Genomic DNA, 15882 nt, shown 5'->3' with positions numbered 1-15882 from the left:
TCTGCGTTACTTAAAAGTGTTTGCTCAGGCAGTAGGAACTTGTTTTGCTGCAAGAATGACTGCAGCGCTGGAGAGAAGACAGGCACATAAAGAAATAGGTGCGGATTGACCAGAGAACCTTGTCTACCTTTTGAACGACACATAGCAAATGTACTGGAACAGACATGAAGACAGGTGCAAAAGCTTATAGGCTTCCAACACATGCATTCTATGGCCCATCTATTTAAAGTGGTTCCTAGAATACTTTTTTTAATTCTGCAAGGATTATAATATACACGGGCTATACTGTGCTTCTGTGAACATTTCGGCCCAGCAAGACTGTCGCGCGCTACACTACAAAATGCAGAATCAAGCCTTCCTACCGCTTCCCACACGAGATTCGTCAGCTCACAGCCATTAAAACTATGGGCACCCACAGCTAGATGGTATTGTAGTGCTTAAAGTAAGCCATTTATGTCTGCTACTGATTAGCAGTCTAGGTATCACAAACAGGAAGCCTGCATTTTAGTGTACAAAGTTCCAAAAAAGTGCAAATTTGCTATTTCACTCAAATTACAGTAACTTGGTTGAAATTGACTACAGCTGCACAATCCTTTTATTTTTTATCATTGACTGATAACATTAGCTGCTTGTATCCTACTGTCAGCTGAGTGTACCGCAATGAATTTTGGCAATGCCATCTATTAGTTGAAACACATTTCGGGATAGCACGAATTTGCAGAAACACAAAATATTTGATGTTCCAGGTACACTCCTGCACCACTACTGATGATATTAAACCGCTAGCCCGAGCACTACGCACTGTCTGCGCATGACCGATATGCCATCGCCAGTTGCACAGTGCAAACCACAAGCAGTGAGCGGTGGCACGTATCCCTTTAATGATATGCCTTTCCCCAGCTTTCGTTTCACAACTGTGATGCAATAGTTCGTCATACAGCATTACATATATACGATTTCTCATTGCACGTAGCATGTAGCTGCTAGTCAAGCTTGAGGCTAGCTCATGGCAGTGACTCCAACCGACAACATATAAACTCACAACGAGACACTCATGCTTTTGCCTTCGCAGCATAGAAACAGTCTTAAGCGCCCTCTGTAACATTTTTTTTGTTTTTCATTTTAGATTATACAAATGTTTTTTATGACCCTGTGAGACTGTCATCAAAATTGTACTATACCATCACAAGTACAATTTTGATCTCCGTGATTACCAGAGGTGATGCAGTAATGCAGTGATGTGATTGAGCCGAGGTGCTAGCACTATTTTTGTGGTGTTGGCTTTGTACTGTAACAGAAAGAAGAGCATTGTAGCTTCTATACTTGAACATAACACTGTCTCTTCAAGCCTGCATTTAACGATCAATTCACGGAACCTCCTCTTTCCTTCTATGTTGAAATGATTGTCGTCCAAGACTCACTTCGCTCTGTAACCGCCATTACCTTGCTGTTTACAGGCCACATGTTCAAAATGAGTGGGTTCAAACCACTTGTGCGTTTTCCCAGCGTCGAAGACAACAAGAATTCAGGACCTGGCAGTACAGTGGGTCAGCCACCGAACAACCCATCATCATACATTGCTTAGACACAGAGGTGACGTCATCGCTCTCTCTCTTCAACTTCATTTTTTCCTCTTTCCACTCAATTAACATGCCAACCCTTTCTTTTTTCTTAACAAGCCCTTTATGCCTCGAGGTAATAAACAACATTATCAAAAGAAAAAAAACTAATCATCACAGTTCAAGACAAAACTGACATCCATCAGCATTTTGCAAGCATTTGCGACAAAACCAACGTTTCAGTGTTGCTGTCAGGCTGCCTTTCTACAGAGGAAAAACAAAACTAAACTTTGTTTTTTAAGTGTCGTGCCCTACAATAGTGCTATCACAGATAAGTGAGGTTTGTGAACAAAAACAAGAGGTACAGGAATTTCCCTTACAAATTCAACACTGCATTTAAGAGCATCACTGCATCATTTGTGCTGTGTGTTTTTTTTTCTCTCTCTTCTTTAAAAACTGTCACATTTTAACATACTAGGAGGCATTGACGTATTTATAATTATTATCCAATTCTTGTGAATGCATACATAATATCAAACAAATAATTATACAAAACTCTAGAAACTGCGAGGGCTTTCCTTTGCTGCCACTGCCTCAAGTATAATAAATAACTCTATCTCTTTTTATGACAACATTGTCATTGTTCATGTAGTGCACACCTTGTACATTTCGTACAGACCTGGCAGAAATACAGAGAGCTGCAGTCGCACTACGTCATTCCATTCGCAGTGCATTTGCTCAGATTCCACAGAAAACAAAGACTGAAGAAAGCTTTGTCTGTATAGAGATATGGTGGCTCGTCTCATGACTATGGCTACAGTGGCATAAAAGTAACAATGCCTGCTTGCCTATGGCCCTGACTTGGTAAGGTACTATACATGATCATCTTTAACTTCTTTCCTAACTGCCTGCTTCTCACACTTAAGTTTGTTTTCACTTTTGCGCAAAGCACTTGTGAATAGAAAAACCTTCATAACTCACAACTCTCTGCTCTGCCAATTTCGTACTCAATAGTACCTAAATGAAAATTTTATGACAGTCAATTTGATCCTTAATTGTACTTTACTATTTGTATTTTATATTTGAACAGAGCACACAAAACATGAACAATGTAGTTGTGGCTTAAGTTATTGCTTGGTGCCACATATAGCTTGCACGCTGCAAAAGGAAGAAAGCAATGTGCAATATCTGCACCATGAGATTTCATAAGCCATTAAAAATGACATGACAGGAAGTATCCCAATCCCAGAGCACCGGTTACCCCTCTTAAAAACAGCTGCCATTGTTTCATTCACTGCTTAACGCATGAGCACAAATATCCTTCCAAAAGTCACGTATGTACACATAGATCTTCAACATGCGGTCACAGTCGGAGGCAAGTAATAGATACAAGACGGTACCTGCACAGCACGTGATGCACTAGCTCTTCAACAAAGGCCGCCATGGTCAGGGACTTTGTACTGGAATGTTCACTTCCAAGGATAGCTTTTAGAGCATGCTGAATGGTTCGGGAAAGAAATGGATGCCACACACGGTTTTAATGAAATTTGCCCCAGTGACCACGAGAGCATGCTTATCACTTTCGAAGTGCATTTTGATGCTACTTTCACTCTCCAGCATGCAATTCGGTGCCCTGTCACACGAACATGAAGGCATCGCTGAAAGTGATCATTCAAGAACACATTCCCAGTTTGTATCCCATAACTGGATGCACAATATCACTAATATTAGTAATGTAAGTAATGCATTAAGAGCTGTACATTGGCAGTTAGTTAACATGCTGCAAAGGCACATTATGGAAATAGAAGCTGATGCAAAAGTACACAGAAAGACAGCACAAAAAGACAGTACAGAGGACACAGTTCAGAAAGATGACAAAAATATTGAGAATTGAATCACCAACAACTTGATTAAAAGACCTTTAGCAAACAGGTTCAAAACAGATGCCTGGTATGGTACTGGAATATAACACCACCCTTAGAGTGAGCAACTTTTAACCCTTGTAACTACTTTGCATCGAAAAGTTAATATAGTTGTGCCTAAATGACGGCTGTGGCAGTCATATACTTCGTTACGTCAGTTACATATTTTTTTGTAAATTCTTAGGGATAGGAGCCTTTCAGAATGTTTCTTTCGTTTCCAAGTTTACACTGGAGACAGGAACTGCTATGACTTATTGACACACCCCATATAGGAGTTTTTCTAACCATGCAGTGATGATCGACCTGCGGCTGTATGGGTTAAAAATGCCAACTTTCTTTCCCTTAATTGGTGCTAGGTTCACAAGAATGCACAAGATTTATGCCTCATGCTATTGCCCTGAATGCAGCAGCAATGTTTTCCATCAGGTGTCCAAACACCTCTACCGCTCGTGTCCTTGTCAGGTGCAGCCTAGTCATCAAACTTATTCCGTAAACCACTTAACTCAATGTGGCACGAATATTGGGTGGCTGTAAAGCTGGCAAGTCAGCATTTTGTGACAGCCTCTGCAAGGGCCCTTCAACAAGTTTTGTGTCGTTGTGCAGGAGGAGTCCACCATTTCAAATGAAAGATTTCCAACCTGCAATTTTACAATCAAGGAATATCAAGGAACAGCTAAAGCCAGAACGCAGCATGCGACAGGCCTTAGGGGAGTCCCATCTTGTCAAGGAGGCTGTTGACTCGCTCGTTCAGCCACGCGCGCTGTTTGGGCAGCAGACCCTGGACCCAGGACTCTGGCAGGGCTGAGAAGCCATCTCGGCAGCCGAGAAATGCACCTGCCAGGCAACAGTTGACACTGCTGTGCCCCCCTTGCATAGCCAGGAGGCTGATGCTGGACCTGAGCAAGAAAGATGATTCAGACTCGAAGAGGACTAAAAAATTCATTGAAGTTTTGCGGTGTTTACAAGCGAAGGAAGCTTTTCAATATACAGTTGTACACTTTATGCCGAACGGGATGAATCATCAGTCACAAGAAGATGCCAGCCAGCCAAATGACTAGTGTGGCTGGCATACAACAGTGTCTATACCTGAACCTTGATTGGAAGGGTGCATTAATTTTTTATGATTAGGTGTATTGATTAAATGGTCATTTGACACAACTGTTGAAGTCGCCTTATGACACCGGTAAGGTGCATAAAGCTTTGTTTACTTTTTGTTTACTTTTCACATGCGAGAAATAAAACAGCCAATCAAAATCAGCCGCAGCATATTTTTTCACTAACACAGCTCATAAGAATTATAGTAAAATCGCCCTTGTTGCGATATCACCAGTATCATCAGCCTGACTACGTCCATCGCAGGGCAAATGCCTCTCCCGTATCCTGCCAACTCCAACTAAACTGTTCTTGTGCCATTTTTTGCTGTGTTACTCCAGAAGTTTCCTAATCTCATCCACCCATCTGATTCACTACACACAGGGCAGCAAGTTTTTTCTAGCCCAATGTCTCACTGTCCTTTGGCGAATCTGCAATCACTTGGTCATTTATTCATACAGGAGGTGCTGGCCACTGAAAAATGCAAACTAACAGTCACGTCCACAACACCTCACTACACAGGATATCGCCCACCACCTACAGATATGAATGCACGTTCTATGATGTACAAAAGACCCTACAACATATGGTGTGGAGATACAAGGGACCACATGGTACCATAACCACCAGACACCTAATGGAAGAATAGTAGGAGACGCAGCTGTTAAGCTCCAGCCTGGATGACCACCGTAGTCTTGTCGACTGGATTAGGGAGATGGATCGGGTCCACGGCTTCCTGGACTGAGGAGGCTGGCCACCTAGGGCAAACACTTCAAGCCTACTATGAATAAAAGTTTCTCTCTCTCTCTCTCTCCCTTTCTAATCCAGTGGAGAAATGCAGTGGCATTGTATTTGAACCGTGGGCCTCTGACATGCTAAGTGGATACTTCAGCTCTACTCTTTTGCTGCGTAACACATTGAGCATTTCCATTCGATTTTGAAGTACAATGCCAAGGCCTCACCTGTAATCAGCACATTGCCTGAGTGCTGTAATGCTTGCTGCTAGGGACTTGAAGGGATGGCTGGTCATCTGCTGATCGTTCAGATGCAACCTGCAAGTTTGACACAGTGGTTGTTTTTTTCTTGTTTAAGCTTTGCATTACATGAGTGCGCCTAGAACTAAAGTGTGCCTAGAACTAACATTCCAAAACATCAAGGAAATCAATGTATTTCTATTATTCTTGTGTGAGCAGTGTGTGTAGCATTTGCAATAATGCTTTTTGTCAGCAAAAAAACGAAAAAAAAAATGCATTTTCAGAAGTACTTGCTCCAACACAGAACATTGCATTTCTTTGTTTGCCACGTTTTCCTTAGCTGTGTTACTAGTTGCCAACAAGTGTGACTTGCAACGCTGCACCTCGTGATACAAGTCACGGTAACTGCGTGTACAGGCAAAGAGAGAGTGCCAATTGTGAGCAGGTGTTTGTGAATAGCCAGGCACACACAGACACTCACTCATCAAAGCCACTTGCTTCAAAGCACTTCTTGAAGTTTGCGACACTGCTCTCATTTGTCAGCTGCTTGACTGACAGCTCATAGACATTCTGGAGTAGCCGGTCCACATCCAGGCAGCTGTAGAGGTTGTGTCGGCCCTGTGGATGAAAAGGCAGCACAGAATGAGCGACCTCAAGCTGTGATCACTTCTGCCATGACTGTTAAGGCCCAGTGACTAAACATTGTGTGTATTCATGAATTTGTCTTATTCATCACAAGAACAAGTCACTAGTAGTATTGAAAGGAAACATGCTGCCCAGTGCACATCCCCTCCTTGTGTTCCCGTGTTTATTCGCTGGTCTCACTATGCGTAAAAACATGCCCAAAATACAGGACCTTCGGACAAGCTTGTAATCTCTAACACAGTTACGTCTGCTGATGTAGAACTTACAGCAACTTTTGTCAATGCCAATATTACATGAATATTAACTCTAGTGATGAGTACACCCTTCTGCATTTAATCATTGAATGGCTGCATTTGACAGCTTTATCTGCCAACTTCTCTCTCTGAACGTCATGCAGCTCAGGTTCTACAGCACGAATTACCTGCCAGAGGGTAGGTTATTAGGACTAAAGTGAGCGCTTTGGTGTATGCATTTATCACAGAAAGGGGTAGCCCATGGCTTCATCAGTTGCAAACATTTTTGTAGGCACACCTGTAATGCCCAATAGAGACAATTTTTAACGTTTGGACGTTCTACTATGAACAACAAGACTACTCCAGACAACCAGAATGAAAGTTGTGAAAGCTGAAGTGGCTCATGCACGCACATGCAAACATGACAGGTACTGGTGTAATCAAACATATCTGCAAAGTGACTCCATCAAAAAAATTTCATTTTTTTTTTTAAATCAAAAGCGCAATGATTGAGATTTGTTGGTGCACCGTGCAATTCATACAAGGATGCATAAAATGATGGCAATAAAATTAAACTTTTTTCACTAATATCACCTTCCATTTACTTTTCACAGCACCTGTACAGCCTGGGAACAGGTACAACCATCGTCAATTCTTCAGAATACAATGTTTGCTATTGAGCTAGGCAGATACGGTATATGCCCTTAGTTTCAAATTTCAAAGAAGGGAAAGGCATTCTTGTTTGTCCTCATTTCTCTGAACTTTTGGGCATTATGGGTGCAGTACACGTTTAAATGTACAGCTTGAAAGTTATCCCTGTTACCTGAAGACATTTAGTGAAGACTGCACCCACAATAATAGTTATGCTGCGGTCTTCTTGCCTGCAATATGGTCGCCAGGGTTGTTGAAATGGCCACAGATGCTGCCTTGCACTGCTCTTCTGGGTGAGTGGCCAGGCATATGCGTACGGAGTTTGAGGCCACCTCTGATAGGTTGTGGAACACCGGTATGCCTGCATAGCAAGCAGATGGCCAGTTGGAACCCACATTTCCACTCTGCTGCATAGCAGACTGGCTTTCTCAAAATGAGCTAACTACAAGCAGCATTTAATTTTTGCGAATACACACTGCTTTGCCACTGGCATGTACCAACATCAGCACAACTGCATTGCCGCTTCCAAATTTCGTTGAATCTGCAGTAATGTTTTCTTTGTTAATACTCAATTTTTTTCAATTAAATTGCCCTATTCGTCTATGAGTTAAACTTGAAATGTCCAATATTCTTTTCTACTGCATTATTTTCCTCTCCATGAAAGGACGTGGCTAAATTATATTATTTTTAAATTTTTTACTGGTGCTCTGATGCCTACAGCAGTTCTCATAGATACCTTTGGCTAACTTCTTGGCAAGTCACTGTGCTACTATGTACTGTTAGGAGCAGACTTAAGGCATGCACCCTATCCTTTCCTGCAGTCATATCGTACATTTTTGACAGAGTCCACTGGATCCTGGACGCGGGTGTCCACTTTAATTGGTGGAGGCGAAAAGCAGGTTGCTTGTGTGCTATGCAATGTCAGTGTATGTTTGAAAGCCCCAGGCTGTTGAAATTTCTGAGGCCTTCTACTACGGTGTCCCTTATAGCCTGAGTCACTTTGGGATTTTCAACCATAGAAACCATATTAATAACGTGGTATTAGCAATCTAACAATGAGTTGCACATTCTGGAGCACACCTAGTGCAATAGCCCTGGTCAGAGAGCCGTTGTCAACCAGTGCGGGTGCACTGGCTTCGTGCTGCTTGCCCAGACCATTGTTACAGGCTGGTTGGCTTCGCTGGAAGACCTGCAGTGCTACCTGGTGTGGAGCATTCATGTAGCCCTCTTCCTGCAGCACCTAATAAGAGATACAGATTATTAGTGTGAATCTTCCTGAGGCCAGAATGTAACTCATAAATCAGGAATGTATTCCTGAGCTGTTAACAACTACCAAATGAATTTCACTAGCAAAAGTAGCTTACATTAAGGCAAAGATAGTGCCGAACAGTTTTGCAACAAGAACCAAGAAAAAGATAGAGAAGCAGTATGCAGGACAGACCGACTTATTTTTTACAGGTAGGTTTTTCAATTTGCTTTCTCTGTGCAAAATATATTATCTGGGCCCTTCTACAGTACCGAAAAGGATTATAAAGAACAATACACCTCCATGTGACTGGTTTAGAACTCACTTTCATGTACCAGTTCGTAGTGAACCTTTTTGTATGGTCCTCTTCTTAGAGCATCTATCAAAGGCACTGACAGTATATGTGAATGATGTAAACCCAGCTAGGAAACTAAGTTATCAAAAGGCTCATATACCGAGATCTATGCTGGGACTGGCCTATGATACAGCAGAGCAATATCGAACGGACTTTTTCAACACATGCAGCTATTTCTTTTTCCAGAAAATACACTGGTGCACACCTTACACGATGCATGCTTTATTAAATGTAAACTTCTACCAGGGTTAATTGCAAAATAAAGACCGAGTGAAATGGCAGGACATTTGCTAACCAGTTTCGTGAGGTCAGACAGCAGGAAGCCTTCAGAATCTCCAAGCTCCGGTACACCAGACCGTTTCCAAGACACCAGTCTTTTAGCAAAGTCGAGTTCATCAACAACGCCAGCCCACCGTAGCAGTGAATCGAGGACTAAAAACTGCAAGAATTATTGAAAATATGCAATGTAATTGGCGTGAATATGAAAATACGCAACTTTTGCATTCATGAAAGCCCAAGACACTGAGATCTAATCTTCCACAGCTAGTCATCTAGTCACACCGTGTGAGCATTATGTAAAATAAAAGCCCTGCAATGACTGCAATACTATAAAAAGACATACTGTAAAAAGTTACCTATTTGTTAATTAAAGGCTGCCCGCATTCCTTGAATGGTCCCATTATTATAAAATGGCTCTCATTTGTTTTCTCTGAGTTAGTGAATGTTCAACATGCATGTATGATTCGTAGAATCATGAATACTGGCTACTGTATTAGCACTGCCAACATAAACTTCATTTTATTGCAAAAGCAATACTACTCTAAGTTTCGAGCCTTCAGCGTAGTGTGGCCGGTAGCCACGTCTTACCCACGTCACGCTGTAACGCCACACCCCACGTGACACTAGGGTGAGAGCTGGGCTACCAACTCAAGCAGTCGTCAGGAGCTGCCAACTTGGGTCTCTCGTTTCACATGGGACGGTTATGTCAGAATCAGCCTGCTACGACCCTGGCATTCACGTTACCCCTATAGGCCACGAAGGCACATTCATACGGCTTGGTTAAAGCGGGGCTTTATATGTGGGCTGAGGAAAAAGAAAAAAAGAAGAAGAAAAACGCTCGGTCACCCGCAGCTAATGCTTTCACTCAATATTTGGGTCAGCAGCGTTGAACCCTTATAATTTTTATATCTTGCTCTTGGGAGGCTATAAGAAATGGGAGTTCCACTTGCCATATGATCAGCATTGCATGTCCAATCTCCCTGCTTCCACCTCACTCGATGTTCATCCCTCCTAATACACGCATATTCTAGGCACTGTGGGTCGTAGTAGAAAGCACATTCGTCCGTAGTCATGAACTCAGTGGCAACACCAATAGCATCACCTATAGCAGCCCCATACAGAAGGCCTGCAAAAAGAAAAACAAAAAAAAACACATACTTCTTCAATCAATATCAGACAGTACAATTTTAGAACTTCTTATTGCTTTAACACGATTAGGTAAAATATGGCGAGCATAAAATCACATGTAATGATAATTGCACCTGATGCTGCTTCAGTTGTTCTTAAAGTTTGGGTGTTTCTTTGATGATTGGTAATGTGCGTCAAAGGAAACCTCTTTAAGCTCGATCTCAATGTGCATATTTTTGCACAAAGCCAAGGTGCATGAAAATCATGGTTTAATTGATAGCATTGATAGCACCATAAATACCACACGCTGTAGTGTGATATGACATTTGACTGCAGTTCCGGTATATATATATATATATATATATATATATATATATATATATAATATATATACTGGAACTGCAGTCAAATGTCATATCACACTACAGCGTGTGGTATTGATGGTTAAGTTCCTGTGTCTTGAATGTCGCCCAACAATTCATGTAGTACAGTATGGCTGTAACTGAAAACAAGCTACAATGTGCATTGAACAAGAAAGGCAAAGCACTGATCTGAAGGTTCAGGGCCTAGCAAAATTGTCTAGCATTTGCATGTCCACTTCATGTAGGTGTCCATTGAGGAGTGCGGCAGACACTGCGGTTTACTTTACCCCAGCACAGACCGACTAGAGACTTTCAGTTTAGTTTGGTTAGTTTAGTTTATAGGGTTTAATGTCCCAAAGCGACTCAGGCTATGGGAGACACAGTAGTGGAAGATTCCAGAAATTTCGGCCACCTAGGGTGCTTTAACATTTTAACATGCACTGCCGTCGTCGCACAATATACAGACGCCTTGCAAACTCTGCGTAAACAGTGAACTGGTGTTTATGAAAGGAAAGGTGCAGTATCTTTCACACTTCTCGCTGGGTGCAGAGCAGCACCCCATAGGAAGGAAAGGAGGTGGGAGTGAAAGAGAGAAAGAGGTAGTGTATTAGAGTGCTATCGAATAAATTCAACCACCTAGGGACTTTTACAAGCACTGATATCACTGTGCCAATTTCTCAATGCTCAATTGACAAGCGAAACCATGCACACCATTGCTTTCACACGTCGTAATCGGTTTAAGTGAAATTATACAACGGCAAATTTTTTCTGGTAGCATACAATCACATTGAAAACAGACCTGTTATCCTGTCAGTCAGTATGTTGGGCTCCAGCTTGGTAGCCCCAATCGGTGGGAGCAATGGGGTCTTGATGCGACTCGCAGTATTCACAGTGTCGGTCTGGATCTGTAAGTACTGTGCTTGTGCTGAGTGGAGGTTCGGCACTGATGATGCAACCTGATTACCACGCACTCTTGGAAACTGATTGCATTCCACTGCGCGCAAGGTCGGCTTTTCTTGAATGTGGACCGATTTTCGCAGGTGCTGGAGAGTGGCTTCCGAGCCCTTTTCACAAACTGCCAACGGTGGATTGGTGATGTCAGCATTGCCCGCAGCAAGAAGAATCTTCAGGTTGGGCAGCTTGCCTAGCGATTTGGGAAGAGACGTAAGTTGGTTGTGGCTTACATTAAGCTTGACCAGGGTGGTGATTTTTCCGAGGTTGTCGGGGAGCTGCGTGATGCAGTTGTGAGAAAGATCTACTTTTCGCAGCACCTTCAGGTAGATGATCGTGTCTGGTATGGAACCAAGCTGGTTGAAGGGCACTAGCAACTCTTCGAGGTGGAAGAGGAAGCCGATGCTGTCCGGCAAAGATTTAAGCCGGTTGTAGCTCAGGTCCAACACGCGAAGGTGAGGCAGTCTGAACGGCGTCTCGGGAGGCAGCGTTGTAAGTTCGTTGAACGACACGTTCAGAGTTTCGTACAGCGAAACAGCGTCCCTGAGGCCCCAGGGAAGGTCCGTAAGGCTCTTCTCGTTGTGGTCGCCGTTGATGTGCTGAAAAAGGAAGCAGATGGGGCTACAAAATTGCACACATTAAGAACCCTGCATGCACATATGCTGTGAGAGTAGTGAGAGCACCTTGTGAAATGAGCGGTCGTCCACTTTTACGCTTAGGTCAAGGTCTCTGTTGAGTAGATCGGGCGGTGGGGCACCTTCGTGCGTTTCTGCATTTCCCATGTCGCTAGATCTGAACGTACACGGCCTGCCTTTATTGGACACGTTGTAACAAACGTCTGAGCCACGTTTGCAACTAAGAAGTAGTGAAGTTACACTCGGGAATACATTTAAATAGGTATATTGGTGACATTTGAAGTGTTCGCGCTCTACGTTTGCAAAACTAGGCGAGACATGTCTGTACTCACGTCGTTACCAGACTACAAGCCTGCATTAAGCTTCTAATTGGGCAAAGTGATTGCTGCACGTCAGTTAAACCAACTCAGGTAGCGACAGGGAGCTTGTATAAACTAAACCTGAGCCCTGCAGCAGCTTTTGCCGAATATTTTCCGTAACAGCTAAAGTATTTCGAAGCAAACATCTGTTCGACACGGAAACTGTTCAACGATGCCAACGCAGCAAGTGTGCAGACGAATTCTGGATTGCGCGTTACTTCCATCAGCTCGTTGTTAATTTTTACAATAAATGTTATTTAAAAAGGTCACTGTAATTAAAAATAACTTTCTAATTACTCAACATACGTATTTTATTCATTTACATTTATTAGAAGGTTATTTTGTTTAGAAACCAACCTCAGGTGGCAGCCCAATCGCTCCTCTAATGGCGGCGCACATAATTTTTTTATTGCGCTGGTTGACATCCTGGATGTGTTGCGGTGCGATTTAATCTTTTTGGCACTGTTCTGAGCATGGGTGTCGTAAGGTGAGGTTCAAGTTCTTTACCGTGTCTTACCATGTTATTTCTTTTGCCTCAATCTCGACTTGTCTCACTTGAGTGAGTGTACTTTTTCCAGTATACATCAGTTCCCGATACCGGAAGGCAAAAGCGGCCAGCAAGCTACAGAACTTCTACAGAAACGTCTTGAAACGTTAGGAGCTGTTAGAGAAGGAATATTTACCGTTGACTGCGAGACTTACTACAGTGCGCCTAATATTAGTGAGTAGCTTTTCTTCTCCGGTGAACTAGTTATAAATTACTGTTCAGTAACATTGCACTGGCAAAAAAAAAAAAAAAAAAAAAAATGCTTCTGGGTAATTTCATAACACACGCTTTATTTTTCTCAGGTCCCAGTCGTTCTGTAAACATAATCCACGACACGGAACATCCTGCGACATGCTTCGCACTGTTGGACACAGGCATGTGCCTTGTGGCGGACATAACCTTCGACATGCTCATGCTGAAAATGAATGGCATCTACACTTCCAAGAAATCGACGAAGATTGAGTCCAAGGGGCCTCGCTACGAAATCGCCGATTTTCTCGTCAAAGTAGGCAGCGTTTCGATGGGACCAAGCTTCCGGGGCATTCTCGTTGAGGTGAGTTTCATTCGTTTTGCCTAGCGTGTAAATAAATGTTCTTTCACCACATAGCATTTCACGCCTTAAATCATGTAAACTGCGGTAGTATTCGAATCTTCAAGTACTCATTATATTACTTTAATGATGACGGGTGGTCATGTGATAAATTTAGCCTTATTTTATAACAGTTGTGTGCTCTCGTGCTAGCTGCTTGAACGCTGGACTACCTGTTCCTTCGTAGAAACCGCGTGAATATTCGTTCGAATGCTATGCATAGGAAAGATCTTTATTTTATATCATAGGCACATCACTTACACTGCAAACACACTGGGGTTTTAGCGTGGGGCTGTTTGTTCAAAGTTGATTATGTTTAGATATTAAATTTTCAATATCTAGTTTATTTATTACAAAACATTTTGGAATACAAGCCATAATAACGAATTGCTGGTCCAGTTAGTTCATGTCTACTAGGAAAAACCAGCAAAAAAAGACAAAAAACAGATGCAGTATAAGAGGAAACACAAACTCATGCAGTTGCCGGCGACTGTGTGTGTGCTTGTGTTTCCTCTTGTCCTGCGTCTTTTTTTCGCTAGTTTTTCGTAGTAATACAAGCCATATAAGTGCTCCTAAATTAAACTGAATAGTTCAGCAGTTTTGAGATCTACTTCTGTGCATGCTTCTAATGTTGGAAATGTTTCTTAAACCTTCCAGGTTGAGTACCTTCCATGTGTTGTTCCGTCAAGTTGCTGGGACCTGATGCGCGAGTTTCTGCAAGGCTTTATGGGTTCGGCTGTGCAAGGCCCTCCCCAGTACCTTCAGGGTCGCATGAACGAACTTTACAACCCTGTGGACACTGTTCAACAGTACATGGAGCATTTCAACAATTTCCGAAGGGCTTCTGCCACACCTATAGCTGCACCAACGAAATAAACCGTGTCATCTTCGCTCATCACAAATGTCTTCTTAGTGAAATCATGTGATAAACTTTTTTCTTTCTGCACAGATATTTAGCCTACTGGTTGAATCAAGTTGAGGATATGTCTACTACTGCCATCATAATTGACAATCATGTGTTGATTGTCCAAAATAATAAGGCCCAAACTTGTTTTTCCATCAGTCCCAGCTGGCACCTTGCAGAATTTGCCTTGTTGCCAGGAGCCTGCATTATCTTTATCACATTCCTGCTTTAGCAGAGCTGGTAATCTGTTTGTCTGAATGAACTTATTGCTTGCTTGCAGTGGGCAGCCAGGCTGGTCTGTTTGTGCCGCAAAAATTTAATGCTCCATAAAAAGTCAGAACTTCTGCTCATTAAACCTGAGGCGCAAGTTAAAACATTCCAATGAAACATTGTGCTTTTGCATTTGTGGCTGTTCACTGGTTTGGAAGTGCCAAACCTCATAATTTTAAAATGTTTATACAGAACCCATCCCCCCCCCCCCCCCCCCCATAAAATGTGTAAGGACTGCTTGAATACAAATCAGGCAGCCATTACTTTTTTCTATAACACAAGAGAGAGAAAAATCATTTTTCTCCTGTTATGGCTCTAAATAAACGTTTTCATCATCTCTTTGTAAAAAAAAATGATGTGCAAAGCAGGCCACCAGCGGTTTTCTCTCTCTCCTTCTTTGTTCCCCTTTCCACCTGCGCTCGAATCCGCCTTTTGCGCGAGTTCTATGCGCATGCGCGAAGCCCCAGCGGCGACTGATGAAAACACACTGAGAGGCGTCGACGGCGCTTCTCGTCGCCGCACTCATAGCCAACGCACGGGGGCTGGAGGCGCGGTACGTTCACAGCCTCGGTAAAACGATGCCAACCACCTGTGCCGCTTACGGCTGCCACTATCGAGGCGTGCCGGGATGCAAGACGCGTTTTGTTAGGTTTCCTTCGGCGAGCCGCGACCTGCAACGGCGTGAAGCTTGGATTAGGGCAATCAAGCGTCAAGACGTGAATGGGCGACCTTGGCAGCCGACTGCGCAAAAAACACTTCGTTACAGGTATGTATGCATCTAAAGGAAATGTGCATGATGAAAAGTATCTACCGGAGTTTGCACCAAGCCTGTAACCCACCAGTGATAGCCGCAATGAGCATTTGTTCGGGGCGTCTGATGGCGATGTATTTTGTCGTTTGTTTTATTTATGTGCGAAGGGGCCGGGTAGCGCAGATATCACAGGTGGCTGTGTGCGCTAGACCGTAATATTTAGCATGTTTTATCGCGACTGCCGCCTGACTAAAAAGAAGAAAAAAAGGGTGTTTGTTGTGATGCACCGCCGTTAGCGAGGCGAGTGGTTGAGCTGGTCATGAGGCGCTCGCGAACGGCAGTGCATTAAAACTCCGTATTTTTTTTTTCTTGTTAGTGAGGTGGCAGTCACGATAAAACATGCTAAATATTACGGCCTAGCGCACACAGC

At 43.0% G+C, this 15882-nt stretch overlaps 2 protein-coding genes across 3 annotated transcripts; one reads left to right on the top strand and one right to left on the bottom strand.

Moving 5' to 3' along the window:
• Nucleotides 1-1614: 1614 nt before the first annotated feature.
• LOC146207612 (uncharacterized) lies at nt 1615-12579 on the bottom strand. Of its 2 annotated transcripts, XM_084589134.1 has the most exons (9): nt 12081-12579; nt 11246-11996; nt 9907-10082; nt 8973-9116; nt 8157-8316; nt 7307-7437; nt 6029-6165; nt 5536-5625; nt 1615-4377 (listed from the first exon to the last, which is right to left on the bottom strand). In XM_084589134.1, the coding sequence occupies exons 1-9, from the start codon at nt 12177-12179 to the stop codon at nt 4185-4187; spliced, it is 1881 nt and encodes a 626-aa protein (XP_084445260.1). In that variant the 5' UTR covers nt 12180-12579; the 3' UTR covers nt 1615-4184. The 2 variants fall into 2 exon arrangements, with proteins under 2 accessions (XP_084445260.1, XP_084445268.1); XM_084589142.1 differs by lacking the exons at nt 1615-4377; nt 5536-5625 and having other exon boundaries at nt 6036-6165; nt 7249-7437.
• A 179-nt stretch (nt 12580-12758) lies between these two features.
• MED20 (Mediator complex subunit 20) lies at nt 12759-14429 on the top strand. Its single transcript, XM_084589120.1, has 4 exons — nt 12759-12878; nt 12970-13112; nt 13241-13491; nt 14185-14429. Exons 1-4 carry the CDS (start codon nt 12865-12867, stop codon nt 14401-14403), a joined length of 627 nt encoding a protein of 208 aa, XP_084445246.1. The 5' UTR covers nt 12759-12864; the 3' UTR covers nt 14404-14429.
• The last annotated feature ends 1453 nt before the right edge of the window (nt 14430-15882 follow it).

The sequence above is a fragment of the Amblyomma maculatum genome, chromosome 1, assembly GCF_055883805.1.
Source record: "Amblyomma maculatum isolate TAMU_Amacu chromosome 1, ASM5588380v1, whole genome shotgun sequence".
Taxonomy (NCBI): domain Eukaryota; kingdom Metazoa; phylum Arthropoda; class Arachnida; order Ixodida; family Ixodidae; genus Amblyomma; species Amblyomma maculatum.
The sequence above is the reverse complement of the archived record's forward strand: the minus strand, read 5'-3'. Positions and strand labels throughout refer to the sequence as shown.

Bases quoted from the DNA above. Each gene is read 5' to 3' on its own strand.
- LOC146207612 (XM_084589134.1), bottom strand. From the start codon at position 12,179: ATGGGAAATGCAGAAACGCACGAAGGTGCCCCACCGCCCGATCTACTC. The intron at 11,997-12,080 runs GTGCTCTCACTA...TTCCTTTTTCAG, and splicing joins ACGACCGCTCATTTCACAAG to CACATCAACGGCGACCACAA. The intron at 10,083-11,245 runs GTCTGTTTTCAA...TTCTTTTTGCAG, and splicing joins ACTGACTGACAGGATAACAG to GCCTTCTGTATGGGGCTGCT.
- MED20 (XM_084589120.1), top strand. The intron at 13,113-13,240 runs GTGAGTAGCTTT...TATTTTTCTCAG, and splicing joins CTACAGTGCGCCTAATATTA to GTCCCAGTCGTTCTGTAAAC. The intron at 13,492-14,184 runs GTGAGTTTCATT...TAAACCTTCCAG, and splicing joins TCCGGGGCATTCTCGTTGAG to GTTGAGTACCTTCCATGTGT.